The sequence below is a fragment of the Saimiri boliviensis genome, chromosome 8, assembly GCF_048565385.1.
Source record: "Saimiri boliviensis isolate mSaiBol1 chromosome 8, mSaiBol1.pri, whole genome shotgun sequence".
In the NCBI taxonomy this organism is placed as follows: Eukaryota; Metazoa; Chordata; class Mammalia; order Primates; family Cebidae; genus Saimiri; species Saimiri boliviensis.
The window spans coordinates 100,548,024-100,564,077 of NC_133456.1; the positions used below are offsets into that span (position 1 = coordinate 100,548,024).

General features: G+C 38.4%; 1 protein-coding gene across 19 annotated transcripts in view; it reads right to left on the reverse strand.

Moving 5' to 3' along the window:
* Positions 1–16,054, reverse strand: part of LOC101050982 (MLLT10 histone lysine methyltransferase DOT1L cofactor) — a 242,437-nt gene that overhangs the window by 122,209 nt on the left and 104,174 nt on the right. For 12 of the 19 annotated variants that reach the window (XM_074404945.1, XM_074404944.1, XM_074404934.1 and 9 more), the window contains 3 exons: positions 12,538–12,641; positions 9,475–9,568; positions 7,338–7,433 (listed from right to left, as the gene is read on the reverse strand). In XM_074404945.1, coding sequence (XP_074261046.1) covers positions 7,338–7,433; positions 9,475–9,568; positions 12,538–12,641 — 294 coding nt within the window. The remainder of the gene's footprint in view (positions 1–7,337; positions 7,434–9,474; positions 9,569–12,537; positions 12,642–16,054) is intronic. The other 7 variants (XM_074404935.1, XM_074404939.1, XM_074404940.1 and 4 more) reach the window with 2 other exon arrangements.

The window sequence follows — 16,054 nt, forward strand, 5'->3', positions numbered from 1 at the left end:
AGTGATTTTGCCTACAGTCAAATCAACTGTTCATTCTATATACCACTTGTATTACTGAAGGAAAATAAAATTGTTTTGCAGCTGTGACGTGTGTGTGTGTGTGTGTGTGTGTGTGTGTTACGTATGTATTTGATCTCTGCCCCCAGCTTCTGGCACAGAACTTCTAAAAACCCTTTTGACGTCCTGAGTGATGGGGTGATAAGAGAATTTTTTTGTTATAATATTTGGTCTTATTCTCAGATTCCTGGCACAGAGCTTGTAAAACTCTTTGAATTTCCCTAGTGATCACAGTAAACCCCTTTCAACCATACTTCAGTTTACACTAATAAGGTAAATCTTGGAGGACAGAAGCTGGTCACCAGAGGAACCAACCACGTTATCAGAGATTTGGAACTTTAAGCCCTACCCCTGTACCTCTGTGAAGGCTGAAGGACTAGAGGCTGAATTCAGTCACTAATGACCATGATGTAATCAATTGTGCCTACATAATGAGAAACCTCCACAAAAAATCTTAACAATGAAGTTCCAAGAGCTTCCAGGTCAGTAACACAACGAGGTGCTGGGTGGGCAGAGCACCTGGAGAGGGCATGGAAGCTCTACTTCCCTCACCCATAACTTGTCCTATGTGTCTCTCCCATCCAGCTGTTCATGAGTTATATTCTTTATAATATACCAGTACTGATACTATTCTGGAGTTCTGTGAGCTATTGTAGCAAATTACTTTATTTAAGGAGAAGGTTGTGTAGAACTCCCAATTCATAACCAGTTGGTCAAAAGAACAGGTAACAATCTGGGACTTGCAACTGGCCTGTGAAGTGGGGGCAGTCTCGTGGGACCAAGTCCTTAGCCTGTGGGATCTGCACTAACGCTGGGTAAGGTCAGACTGAATTGTAGGACACCCACTTGGTGTCCACAGATAACTGGGTGATTAATTGGTGTACAAAACAAAACCCCCGTTTGTTGTCAAAATTGTAATTACAGAACAACAGTGTGCTTTCCTTTTACTAATCAACATTAACTGACATTAATAGGTGTAACAAATATTAGAAGACATTCTACTTAAAGAATTCACAATTTGAATTCTTACTGATTGAATTTAACCCTGATAGACATGGCTTTAATTTCAAATATATATTCTGGTTCCTTTTGAAATATATATCAAATTTTGAATTTTTATAGAAACTATCCCTTCATCAGCCTGGGTGTGGTGGCTCACGCCTGTAATCCCAGTACTTTGGGAGGCCGAAGTGGGAGTGTTGCTTCTGCACGGGAGTTAAGAGACCGGCCTAGACAACATAGGGAGACCTTGTCTCTACAAATTTAAAAGAAAAAAAGAGGCCGGGCACGGTGGATCAAGCCTGTAATCCCAGCACTTTGGGAGGCCGAGGCGGGTGGATCACGAGGTCAAGAGATCGAGACCATCCTGGTCAACATGGTGAAACGCCGTCTCTACTAAAAATACAAAACATTAGCTGGGCATGGTGGCGCGTGCCTGTAATCCCAGCTACTCAGGAGGCTGAGGTAGGAGAATTGCCGTTTGAACCCAGGAGGTGGAGGCTGCAGTGAGCCAAGATCACGCCATTGCACTCCAGCCTGGGTAACAAGGGTGAAATTCCGTCTCAAAAAAAAAAAAAGAAAAAAAATTGGCCAGGAATGATTGCATATGCCTATACTCCCAGCTACTTATGAGGCTGATGTGGAAGGATCCCTTGAGCCCCAGAGATCAAGGCTGCAGTGAGCTATGGTGGTGCCACTGCACTGTGGCCTGGGCAAAAGAGTGATACTTTATCTCAAAGAAAGAAAAGAAAAAGAAAAAGAGAAGAGAAACAACAACAAAAGAAACAAGAACGTTTGAGCAATCCCATTACTGGGTATATATTCAAAGGATTATAAATCATTCTACTATAAGGACACATGCACATGAATGTTCATTGTAGCACTGTTTGCACATGAATGTTCATTGTAGCACTGTTTACAATAGCAAAGACCTGGAACCAACCCAAATGCCCATCGATGATAGACTGGACGGGGAAAATATGGCACATATACACCATGGAATATTATGCAGCCATCAAAAACAATGAGTTCATGTCCTTTGTAGGGACATGGATGAACCTGGAAACCATCATTCTCAGCAAACTGACACAAGAGCAGAAAATCAAACACCACATGTTCTCACTCATAGGTGGGTGTTGAACAATGAGAATGAGAACACATGGACACAGGGAGGTGAGCATCACACACTGGGGTGTTGGGGGGAAACAGGGGAGGGACAGTGCGGGGTTGGGAGTTGGGTTGGGGAGAGATAGCATAGGGAAAAATGCCAGATATAGGTGAAGGAGAGGAAGGCAGCAAATTGTACTGCCATGTGTGTACCTATGCAACAATCTTGCATGTTCTTCACATGTACCCCAAAACCTAAAATAAAAAAAAAAAAAAAAAAGGAAGTTTGGCCCCTCGTCTCTCCTCCCTGCCCATGGGCAGTGTGTGGAGAAGCAGAGGTATTTCGAATCCCACTCAACCTTGCTGCCCCTTCTTTCTTCCTCATAGTGCCAGTGGGATGGGGGATGGGGGGCAGTTCTCTGACATAATAGGCACCCTTCGACTCACCTCCTTTTGAAAAATTAAATTCTTGGCTGGCACCTGTAATCCCAGCACTTTGGGAGGCCCAGGTGGGCAGATCACAAGGTTAGGTGTTCAAGACAAGCCTCACTAACATGGTGAAACCCTTTCTTTACTAAAAATATAAAACTTAGCTGGGCACGGTGGTGAGTGTCTGTAATTCCAGCTCCTTGGGAGGCTAAGGCAGAATTGCTTCAACCCAGGAGGCAGAGGCTGCAGTGAACCGAGATTGTGCCACTGCACTCCAGCCTGGACAACAGAGTAAGACCCTGTCTCGAAAAAAATAAATAAAATTCTTGGGAAGGTGTGGTGGCTCACACCTATAATCCCAGTACTTTGGAGGTCAAGGTAGATGGATCACCTAAGGTCAGGAGTTCGAGACCAGCCTGGCCAATATGGTGAAACCCTGTCTCTACTAAAAATAAAAAAATTAGCTGGGTATGGGGGCCAGTACCTGTAATCCCAGCCACTCAGGAGGCTGAGGCAGGAGAATCACTTGAATCCAAAAGGTGGAGGCTGCAGCGAGCCGAGATCTCACCACTGCACTCCAGCCTGGATGACAAGAACAAGACCCCATATCAAAAAAGAAATATCAAATTCTTAAAATTGTAAATTAAGAAAAATAGGTGCCAGAACAAAGGCAGGTAAAACAATTGAGAGAGAAAGTAATTCAATGCATGTCTTATGAACAGTATCACCAAAATTTGGCGCATAATATACAATATAGGTAACTCCTCAACTTGCAGTGCAGCTACTCCTAATAAACCCATCATAACTTAGAAATATCCTGTTAAAAATGTGTTTTCAGGTCGGGCGCAGTGGCTCAAGCCTGTAATCCCAGCACTTTGGGAGGCCGAGGAGGGCAGATCACGAGGTCAAGAGATCGAGACCATCCTGGTCAACATGGTGAAATCCCGTCTCTACTAAAAATACAAAAAATTAGCTGGGCATAGTGGCGCGTGCCTGTAATCCCAGCTACTCAGGAGGCTGAGGCAGGAGAATTGCCTGAACCCAGGAGGCGGAGGTTGCGGTGAGCCGAGATCGTGCCATTGCACTCCAGCCTGGGTAACAAGAGCGAAGCTCCGTCTCAAAAAAAAAAAAAAAATGTATTTTCAACTTACAATATTTTCAACTTCCAGAAAGTTTATCCTGACATAACTCCATGGTAAATTGAGAAACACAATAAATGCATATTGTTTTCATACCATTGTAAAGTCTAAAAATCGTAATTTGAACCATCTCGAGTTGGGAACCGTCTATTTTAAAAATACTAATGTCTGACTAGATAATGAGCATTACCTTTCAATGTAATAATAAAAACATGCTGGGCATATTTTCAAGACAACTGTACTAAACATAAAAATCTTTTTAGCAGCAATACCTACCTGTTCTGCTAGAAAAAAAAATCTTAAAAGAGGTAAGGAGGGAAGGAGAAAAAGATAAGTCTGTAACACTCAATCTTTGACTATAGCATCACTTATAATGATCCCATATTTTTAAAGTCCTTTCCCAAATATTCCCAAGCCAAGCAAGCATGTCTAACAATGAACTTATATAGTATGTTTACTTCATAAATGTAAAAATGGATTCAAGTTTCACAGCAAAAATAATCAAGTTATATTAAACTTACATATGCCAAAAGCAAAATCCAAATAGTATTTACACACTTCTAAGTGTTAAAGCTAAACAAGTTTGACTAAATACAATGTTTTTTAATTTAGCATTCACTCAACCACCACAAAAATTTTTTTTTTTAAAGAAAGAAAAAAGAATAATTAAAAAAAAAAAAAAAAGAATAAAGGAGAGGAACAAAGAGGAAGAGGGAGAGAGACCGGGAGTGTTGCTTTACTGCCAGGGCTAGAATGCAGTCTAAAAATGGGTATGCCAATAATTGTGCTTAATAATGGAGACAAGAAAAAATGAGGGAAGAAAATAACAAACAAGCAGCCAACCAATATTTCATTTAAACCTGTAAGTAGGTATGATGTGGTACTGATAAGAGTGTTTATTTTGTGTATTTAAAGTGGAGAGTTCTATAAATGTTTATTAAGTTTACTTGTTCCGGATCTGAGTTCAAGTCTTGGACCTTGTTAATTTTCTGTCTCATTGATCTGTCTAATATTGATGTTGAATTCTCCCACTATTACCGTGTGGGAGTCTAAGTCTCTTCATAAGTCTTATGTATCTGGGTGTTCCTGTATTGGATGCGTATGTATTTAGGATCGTTAGCTCTTCTTGTTGCATTGATCCTTTTATCATTATGTAATGTCCTTCTTGGCCTCTTTTGATCTTTGTTGCTTTAAAGACTATTTTATCAGAGGCAAGAACTGCAACTCCTGCTTTTTATTTATTTATTTATTTTTGCTCTCCATTTGGTTGGTAAATCTTTCTCCATCCCTTTGTTTTGAGTCTTTGTGTATCCTTGCATGTGAGATGGTCTGGATACAGCAGATGGGTTTTGACTGTGTCTTTTGATTGGGGGATTTAGTCGATTTAAAACAATTCTTAAAATACAAAATCTAATTCATTCTCAAAGCAAAAAAAAGATTTATACATGTAGTCATCAGCACTGTATCGATTCAACACCATACCATATTTAATAAGTGTCCTTCAAATAAAACATGATAGGCCATATACTCAAATAAATACGATCATATAGTAAGCAATTTTTAAACCAGATAATATACATAAAATGGCAGAACACCGTAATAGTGGGGCATCCCTCTTCACAATTTATAATGAGCCCTGTGTAAGAATCCTTAGTTGGTGGCTTAAAAAGCTTAAATAAAATCTCACAGTGCTTATTACTAAAGCTGTTAATTAAACCAGCCCTGCTATATTTTTTATCAGCAATCTAATTAACAATAAACAAGACAGGCTTCTACTACTGTCACTTTATAATAAAACCACCTCAAAAAGAAATCAAGATATATATATGCTTACTTGCTGCTTGAGATCTAAAATAGATCTCAAGACGTGGGGGCTCACGCCTGTAATCTCGGCACTCTGGGAGGCCAAGGTGGGTGGATCACCCGAGGCCAGGAGCTCAAGACCAGCCTGGCCAACATAGTGAAACCCTGTCTCTACTAAAAATACAAAACAATTAGCCAGGCATGATGGCATAGGCCTGTAACCCCAGCTACTAGGAAGGCTGATGCACAAGAATCGCTTGAACCTGGGAGGCAGAGGTTGCAGTAACCCAAGATCATGCCACTGCACTCCAGCGTGGGTGACAGTGAGATTGTGTCTCTAAATAAATAAATGCCTAACAACTACCCTGCAGTTATAATTGTTTCACTCATAATAGAGAATTTCCCTTAAAACTAATTAAGTTTTTTAAGTGTTTATCTTGAAAAAAAGTACAAACAAATTCAAACCAAAAAAAATTTTTTTTTCCTTCTGAGTCGGAGTCTTGGCTCAGTCGCCCAGGCTGGAATGCGGATCTCAGCTCACTGCAATCTCCACCTCCCGGGTTCAAGTGATGCTCCTGCCCGAACCTCCAAGTAGCTGGGATTACACGCACATACCATCACGCTCAGATAATTTTTTTCTGTATTTTCAGTAGAGACAAAGTTTCACCATGTTGGCTGGGCTGGTCTCGAACTCCTGACCTCAGGTGATCCGCTTGGCTTGGCCCCCCAAAGTACTGGGCTTACAGGCATGAGGCCACCGTGCCAGGCCCAAAATGTTTTTAAACAATTATTTCTTGGCATTTACCAAATCATATTTACAAATATGAAAATTATACACGATCTAATTTTAAATAGAGTCTACATAAATATTTCCAAAACTAGCGTATACCAACTTTCTAAGAAAAATATTTTCCATTTGACAATGTCCTTTTTATCCTCACTTCCTTAAAAACAATTCATAATAGATTCTTTTTAAGAGACAGGGGTCTCACTCTGTCAACCAAGCTGGTGTGCAATGGCACAATCCCAGCACACTGCAGCCTCCAATCAAGCAATTCTCTCACCTCAGCAACCTGGGTAGTTGGGACTACAGGCACCCACCACCATGCTCAATTAATGGCAATATGTTCTTATTAAAGAACATACCAAAGAACAAATTAAGTATACATGATTTTTAGTTTATTAAAAAGGTTTTTAATAAAAATTATTCCCTATAAAGCAAGTAAAAATGTAAGCAGGAAAACAGGCAAGATAAAAGAGGACAGATTAGTATGTAGGCAAGCTTTTAGTGTTTTAATTGAAAGCCAAATATTCTCAAACAAAAGATAAGACATTTAGCCACCAGAAAAAAAAAAAAACAACAAACCATTAGCACCACTGAAAAGGAAAAAATAGCCAATAACGGACAGAACTTCAAAACTGTTCTATTATAAAGGAAAAAGGTGATAATTACTTACAAGCGAAGTAATCAGTTAATAACATATAGCCACGAACTACTATTGCTGAAGTCACTTAAAGATTTCACAAGATGACCACAGTAACACATGCAAGAAATCGCTCTCATGCTTTCAATGAAGTTATAATTTAAATTTTCAGTTGCAATGGGTAAAACCATATTCACAAATATGGCATTATTTTTAAACCTATCCTTTCATTAAATGAATACTCTTTTATAGCCAAAATTTTTCTATATTTCAATGTCTCCATTTAGCTATCAAGAATGTAATTTTATCTAAAAAGGCAAAAAAAAAAAATTCTATTAAGCAGATGTGCTACAAATTTAGCAACAACAAATCCACTTACTTTTTTCTCCTTCTCATGATGTTTATCCTGAGAGTGAGAGGAAGAATCACTTAAACTTTGATCATATGACCTATTAGATCCCCGTTTGCTCTTTTTCTAAAAAAGAAAATATATATACATATATGTATATGTATATAAAACTTTTTATAAGAATCTTTTTATTAGGCTTAAACCAATTCAACTTTGAAGTATTTTTAATGCCTACTGAAACTTTTAAAAGTCTATTTCAATCTATATAATCCAGTTTAGACACCATTGATATATCATCTATTGCATTATAAAAGAAAATCTAAACATTAATGCCATATTTTTGTAAATTAATTAAAACGTGAAAAAAGATTACCTATTTTCAAATAAGCTATTATATATTTTCAATATCAGCTTAAAAATAAAGTTTCAACCCAAAGAGAAAATGCCATATTAAAAAAGGGTGCCAAGACTAGAAGAACAGACAGGCAAATAATTGAAGTGTTACTTTATGCCGCTAGCAAAAGCAAGAAGCCTTTTAATCTTATACCTTTAGTATTAAGGTATACAGTTTTCTAAAAATTTATCACTGCAGTTCAATAAGAAAAAAATTAATTTCTCTACATTATATTTGATAGAGCAAATAACAAAAAAATTTTTTTAATTAAAGGAAATGTATTAGACTCATGCATTTTCAAAGCATTACTAAAAAGCATCACACATTTCTGTTTAAACACTTGTACCATTGCATAATTAAGTATGAAGGTGAGAGTTATTCGAGGTGTTTAAAAGTTGGTGGTACCATATCTAAGTGCTGTAAACTAGATAAAAATGACTATAAAAAAGTTCAAATTCCATGCAAATGTAGTTTATATAATCTTATTAACTCATTAAACATTTTTCCCAACTACCAAATGGGATAACATCATGTCTATAATTAGCAATAAGAAAATTCTATTTGCACAACAAACTTCAAAATCCATTTTTTATTATGTTATTTATATCATCTCTTATTCGGAAAATGAACATTTCAATTATGCTTATTACACCAAGAAAAATTTTCAATTTTATAGTCTCAAAATTTTTGTTGGTCATAAAAATAAATCAAAGTGTTCAGCATCAAAGGATATATAGATACATACTCTTAAGTAATTTATACATAAGAACCAGAATATTGGAGGCCTGAGCTCCCCATTTCATAAGACGGGGGCCCCTCATAGTATTTATTTTAAAAAGAAATTGCCCCATTCACAAGGGAAAGATAACAATTTTAAAATCAGACAATAAAACAAAAATAAAGAACCCTTAAACTTTCAGTGCATGAGTATCTACCATTAAAAAAGAATGAGAAATAGACACCTGGGACATCAAAGACATACTAATCATTCAAAGGAACAAGGACACAAACATGTAACAGCCAATCAAATGTTACTAACTCAATCAACATGATCCTGTGTGACAGCAAACAGTAACCAAATCTAAAGAATTCCCAAAGCTGCATTTAAATATATTTTTCTGAAGGTTTTTTAAGCAAGTTACAAAACAGGCTTATTTCAGTTTTGCTACTTCCCAGTAAATAAAAATGAAAATAAATAAGTAATGGGCAACAGTAATCAAGCAGAAAGATGAAAAACAAAGTGATAATCACAAAATGTATAATCGGTGCCAAAAATCAAATTAACTAAAAGTATACCAACCTTCACTATCGGTAGTAATAATAATTATACACACACACACACACACACACACACACACACACACACACATCATTTTGGACAAAAGTTTTGTTCTTGTTGCCCAGGCTGGAGTGCAATGGTGCAATCTTGGCTCTCCGCAACCTCCAACTCCAGGGTTCAAGCAATTCTCCTGCCTCAGCCTCCTGAGTAGGTGGGATTACAGGTGTGAGCCACTGCACCCAGTCTAATATTTATTCTAAATGAGAGTACTTTAGAATATTCACCTTTACAAATAATTTGAAGCAAGGCAAAATCTTTTAAAATTACTATTAATAGATCTTTTTACTTCCAATAAAGAGCATGCTAAACTAACAATCTCAAGTCAAAAACTGAAGGAAAAAGGAACTGTTATATGCTTTTTCTTAATAAAACATTGTCTTTCTATCGTCAAGACTAATCATTATCATTTCATTGAATCCAAGACAAATTCTTACCAGCTTACTAAAATGGTATTTACAGTAGCCACAGTATTGGACATTATCGGCACCATTACCTTCTTCTTCACAAAGCAGTCCGGCAAACTGAGCACTGAAAATAAAAGGCAAGTATATTTATTGATATATTAAAACCACAGCACCTGTATATATAAGCAAATAAAATTTACTTCCAAGCATTCATACTCCAAGAAAATATATCTCCTAAGAAAAAAAAATGGGAAAATTAAAAAGCTTTATTCTAGTTGTGACCAAATATATTTCACCCCAACCTGCAACTGATCTTTTTTTAAAGTTATATTTATGGCTTAAAACAAACTCTTCATGCATCTCTATTAGGATGAAGATGTATATATGGTTTTATGTCACCAAACAGATACTAAATTTAAGATACATTCTCTTCCCCTCAACCTCACCCCATCAGTTCACACTTTATTCGACTTTTTTCAATCTGTCACAGGTACAAATGGAAAGGCCATGCCTCTAAATGGCTAAAGTAATGGTATTTAGCCCATGGATGCAGATTACATAACCTTACAAGGAAAACATGCATTCATTCAAAATGAAATCTGCAACTCTAAGTGCTTTAAGTCACAGCACAATGAGCAAGATAACCATAAATTGTGTTTTTCAGTCAAAAGCAACAGAAGAAATGAAAATGAAACCTGAAGTTACAATATTCTTTTTTTTTCTTTTTTTTTTGAGGCAGGGTTTCATTCTGTCACCCAGGCTGGAGTGCAGTGGTGCAATGAAAGCTCACTGAAGCCTTCACATCTTGGGCTCAAGCAATCCTCCCACCTCAGCCTCCCAAATAGCTGGAACTACAGGAGTACACCATCACACCTGGCTAATTTTGTTTTTAGTAGAGATGAGGTGTCTTCCTATGTTGCCCAGGCTGCTTTTTAACTCCTGGGCTCAAGCAATCCTCCGACCTTGACCTCCTTAAGTGCTGGGATTATAGGCATAGCCCCTGCACCCAGCTAATATTCATTTTTATTTTTTATTTTTTTGAGATGGAGTCCCATTCTGCCACCGAGGCCGGAGTACAGTGATGTAATCTCAGTTCACTGCAACCTCAGCCTCCAGGGCTCAAGCGATTCTCCCACAGCCTCCGGAGTAGCTGGGAATACAGGTGCACTCCACCATGCCTGGCTCCTTTTTTTGAATTTTTAGTAAAGATGAGGTTTCACCATGTTGCCCAGGATGGTGGTTTTGAACTCTGGAGCTCAGGCGGTCCACCCACCTCTGCCTCTCAAAGTGCTAGGATTATAGGCATGAGCCACTGTGCATGGCATATTCATTTTTTAAAATTTTGTAATCATCATTTTTCAATTTGACCTTTCACACTTTTTTTTTTTTTTTTTGAGATGGAGTTTCACTCTTGTTACCCAGGCTGGAGTGCAATGGCGCGATCTCGGCTTACGGCAACCTCCGCCTCCTGGGTTCAGGCAATTCTCCTGCCTCAGCCTCCTGAGTAGCTGGGATTACAGGCACGCGCCACCATGCCCAGTTAATTTATTGTATTTTTAGTAGAGACGGGGTTTCACCATGTTGACCAGGATGGTCTCGATCTCTTGACCTCGTGATCCACCCGCCTCGGCCTCCCAAAGTGCTGGGATTACAGGCGTGAGCCACCGCGCCCGGCTGACCTTTCACACTTTAACATTCCAAAATTTTATTAGTATACAAATCTCATATCCCAAAAACTACTTTCATCTTTGAGAAATTTGGTACAGTCATTACGAGAATTTATAAAAGTCAAAAGCCATTTTCCATTTCACAATAGTAGTATAAAACAGATTTCATATAACCGAACACTAAAAACGCAGGAAATGAGCGTGTATCTACACTTGGCAGTGAGGCATAGACTGAGTCTTAAAATTAGTAAGTGCATAGATTATTCTTAAACTTTTTGTTTGGAACTGTTACCTATTATATAAAATATATTGTTATAAATAATTTTTGATCCTAAAATTTTGTGGCTGAAAGATTTTTTTTTTTTTTTTTTTTTTTTTTTTGAGACAGAGTCTAGCTCTGTCACCCAGGCCGGAGGGCAGTAGCGCAATCTCAGCTCACTGCAACCTCCGCCTCCCACATTCAAACAATTCTCTTGCCTCAGCTTCCCGAGTAGCTGGGATTACAGTCACGCTCCACCACATCCAGCTAACTTTTGTACTTTCAGTACAGACAGGGTTTTGCCATGTTGGCCGGGCTGGTCTGGAATGCCTAAACACAGGCGATCCACACGACTCAGCCTCCCAAAGTGCTGGGATTACAGGTATGAGCCACTGCACCTGGCCTGAAAGAATATCTTCAGTAAATTTTTGAGAACTCGCCATTGTAATACTGAAAATGACAGTGGTCACACTACTTCTCACTTGAGACACAGAAGGTACAGAGTTACTATCATTCATTGAATCCTTACTAATATTTCAGACACGACACTAAATTTACCTAGATTAGCTCACTTAATCATAACAAGTCAGAGAGTAAGTAATCAATACCAAAATGTTAAACAAGATGAAACTGAAGCTTATAGAGAATAGAACATCAGAACCAGGGTTCACTTATTGCAAAATTACCCTAGTAAATACATTCAGTTATAAGAATTATTTTGTTACGAAGAAGTAAATGTGAACATAGAAAGTATCCCAATAAAATTTACCATAATTAATGTTTGAGTATCCTTTTTTTTTTTTTGAGGCAGAGTTTCGCTCTTGATACCCAGGCTGGAGTGCAATGGTGCGATCTCGGCTCACTGCAACCTCCGCCTCCCGGGTTCAGGCAATTCTCCTGCCTCAGCCTCCTGAGTAGCTGGGATTACAGGCACGCACCACCACGCCCAGCTAATTTTTTGTATTTTTAGTAGAGACGGGGTTTCACTATGTTGACCAGGACGGTCTCGATCTCTTGACCTCGTGATCCATCCGCCTCGGCCTCCCAAAGTGCTGGGATTACAGGCTTGAGCCACCGCGCCCGGCCTTGAGTATTCTCTTTAATTTATGATTGTTATGCAAGGTATTTGCCAAGTTCAGTTCTGTGCAACAATGGAAACATCCTTACCATGTTACATGGAAAGCCTGTCGACATCCATGTTTATTACATGTCATGCAAGCACCAGTGGCTGCTTTGCTTTCTCTTCCTTGTTCATCACAAATGTAGCAAGTCTTGGGGTAAAAAAACAAAAATAAAACAAAAATCATACATGTTCTTAACATGAATCAGAATTATATAGTTATCTTCAGAAATGAAGATCAGGTCTACTAACTAATCTACCTTAACTGAAAATATGAATTCATTTTTGGACAATAATCTAATTTTTGCAAATAATACAAACAGGAAAACATAAACAAAGACATACAAATAGTCCTATTAAAAAATTCACTAAGGTATTATCTTCATCAGTTTCAAAAACTCTGCAAGACAGGAAGACTCTTCCCAGGCACTGAGGCCAGGGGGCCACGACACAATCTATCATACTTTTTCTTCCCAACACCTTTTCATCAAAACTGATTCTTGTAACAAGGGTGTAAAATCAGTATTTATCTTTCCCCTATGCAGGAAATAATCATATCTAAGAGAGTTTGAAACAGGGTGTTGGAACCTAAGAGACAGAGAATAGCCCCCCATGAAGGAGCAGGGTTTAGGTCACTCATTTCAACTGTCTGTGAGGAATTCTATACCAGTAGACTGTCATTCATCCCCACCAAGCTGACATATGCAGGCTATGGAAGAAGATACTTTAGCTAAGTATGTCAGAAATGCCCAAGAGATACAAAGCCAATGAACACCTCCAGAAATTCTGACTGACATCTTCCATTTCCCAGGTGCAAATAACTAACAGGCAATACAAACTTTTCACAGCTCAAAAATCATGGCTGATCATGTGACAAAAGACTAACTTGCAAAAAAGATAATCTGTAAGTGTCAGTGTATAATGAATAATATCAGCAGACTGCAAGCTGAGGATACAAAAAGTTATATCTAACTACATATAATCAAGTGATACATGTCAAAAAATAAACTAATTGATACACAATAATAAAGTATAACCTAGCCCAACTTCAACATGACCACATGGTTTCACTCACTCTGCACTGTGGTGCCAAATAACAACCATGCAACAGCATTTACAAGGACACAGTTAAAAAATAAAAAAATAAAAATAAATAAAAAAAAAAAACTTAATTGTATAACTAGGTACATGATTTCAACTCCTCCATTGAAAAACTAGGATTCAGACTCAACTGAATTACAAACATCATTTTACACCTCTAAACAGTAAAATCCGAGCCGGGCGCAGTGGCTCAAGCCTGTAATCCCAGCACTCTGGGAGGCTGAGGTGGGTGGATCACGAGGTCAAGAGATTGAGACCATCCTGGTCAACATGGTGAAACCTCGTCTCTACTAAGAATACAAAAAATTAGCTGGGCGTGGTGGCGCGTGCCTGTAATCCCAGCTACTCAGGAGGCTGAGGCAGGAGAATTGCCTGAACCCGGGAGGCGGAGGTTGCGGTGAGCCGAGATCGTGCCATTGCACTCCAGCCTGGGTAACAAGAGCGAAACTCCGTCTCAAAAAAAAAAAAAAAAAAAAAAAAAGCAAAATCCTAAACAACAACAAAATCTAGACACACTGAACAAAAGCATTTCTAAGTACCAGTTACAATTAAAGAATTTAGCTTGCATTTTTGCCTACAAATCATCAAAAAAAAAAAAAATCTGTAAACAGAGCACACTGAAATAGTTACATTCTACATGGCGAAAATCAGGGGAAATATGCAAAAGAGATGTATTTTCAGGTGCAGTGGCTCAGAGACTCCCATCCTCACAACAAGCTAAGAATCCTGGGGCCCTATCATCCCTGCCCCAGCTTTTAGTAGAGTGGAAAGTTCCATATTAGGAGAAACAAACTGACAAAATAAGAGGCTGTCATATCCTTCCCTTCTCTCAATACACTTTTATAAAGCAAGAGTCTCTCTTCAGAAGAGAATACTCATGCTATCACCAGTTCCAGAGCAGCAGGGCAGAGGGTATACACTTACAGGGACTTTAAGAACCAAAGAATTCAGCAGTTCTGCCTGAGAAGACGGACTCTGTTTTTAACAGGCGTAGAGTTCGTGCTTAAGAATGTTGTCAAAAATAATGGAGAATTGGCTGGGAGCAGTGGCTCAGGCCTGTAATCCTAGCACTTTGGGAGGCTGAGGTAGGCGGATCACCTGAGGTCAAGAGTTCAAGACCAACCTGACCAACATGGAGAAATCTCCTCTCTATTAAAAACACAAAAATTGGCGGGGCATGGTAGCACACACCCAGTTACTCAAGAGGCTGACGTAGGAGAATTGCTTGAACCCAGAGGTTGCAGTGAGCCGAGATTCCGCCACTGCACTCCAGCCTGGGCAAAAAGAGCAAAACTCCATCTCAAAAAAAAAAAAAGAAAGAAAAAAGAATTTCGCATTGTGTGTGTGTGTCTCAAAACATCACACTGTACTCTGCAAACATATACAATTATGATTTGTCAAACAAAAATAAGAAAAAAAGAGAAAACTAACAGAGTACCTGAATTCTATTTTCCAGTATACTTACTACAATTTAAGTAAAGTCAGAGGGAAAAAACTAAACAATGGAGACTTGTCAGCAATTAGGACAAGAATGATAGTTACAAGGAGAAACAATTATAACAGCTGAATAGCCAGAAGATTAACAGAGTGAACTAGAGAAAAACAGAAGGACCCTCCTGGTATCATACTCATTCCTGGGGTTCTAGAATGTTGTGCACATGAACTACATTGCACCCAATGGGAAGAAATTGTATCAGAATTTGTGACCAACTAAAAGCATTCCCCACACCAAATACAAATGCAACAATCAATAAAGCTCAAGGGGCTATAGTACAACCTCTGATCAAAAACTGGCTGAAAAATTAGTTAATCGGACCCAAGAGCAATTCCTAAAAAGTCAAACTTCAAAGTAAAATCACATTCATACCTAGCGGTCAAAAGGCAAGCTCAACTGTACACCCTCTACAAAATGACTGGAAAATAACCTCTGAGATCTTTGGAAAATATTCTCTAAGCAACATACACCTCCAAAAGGAAAGGGTGAAAATGCAACTGGCGAAGGAGTTAAGTACAGTAAGTGATTTATGTGGCCCCAAAGTATGGGAATCCTAGGAAGTCAAGCTAAAAAAAAAATGGGGGACTGGTGGGATAAGGTGGGTCCTACATTTGTTTGAGCAGGGCCATCTGATGATGTACACCACTGAAAAAACAGACTTCAGAAAATCAGTCTGGCAAAGTGATTAAACAAATAAACAACTAAACAAAAACAGTAAGACACATATGGAGGAGGAGAATCATTATCCAGGGGGCTATATTACCTAAATTAGGGCTTCAACAAAAAATTAAAAAATTAAAAACACACACAGGAAAAAGGAGCAGGAAAAGAAACTGCCTTTGAGTGTGCCCTGAGGTTGGACTTAGGAGACAAAGACCTCAAACAATGTAACAAAGTAACAATGATATTACAATGAAACAGGATTGGAACAAAGCTATAATAAAGAATTAACACCTAGGCTGGGTAGG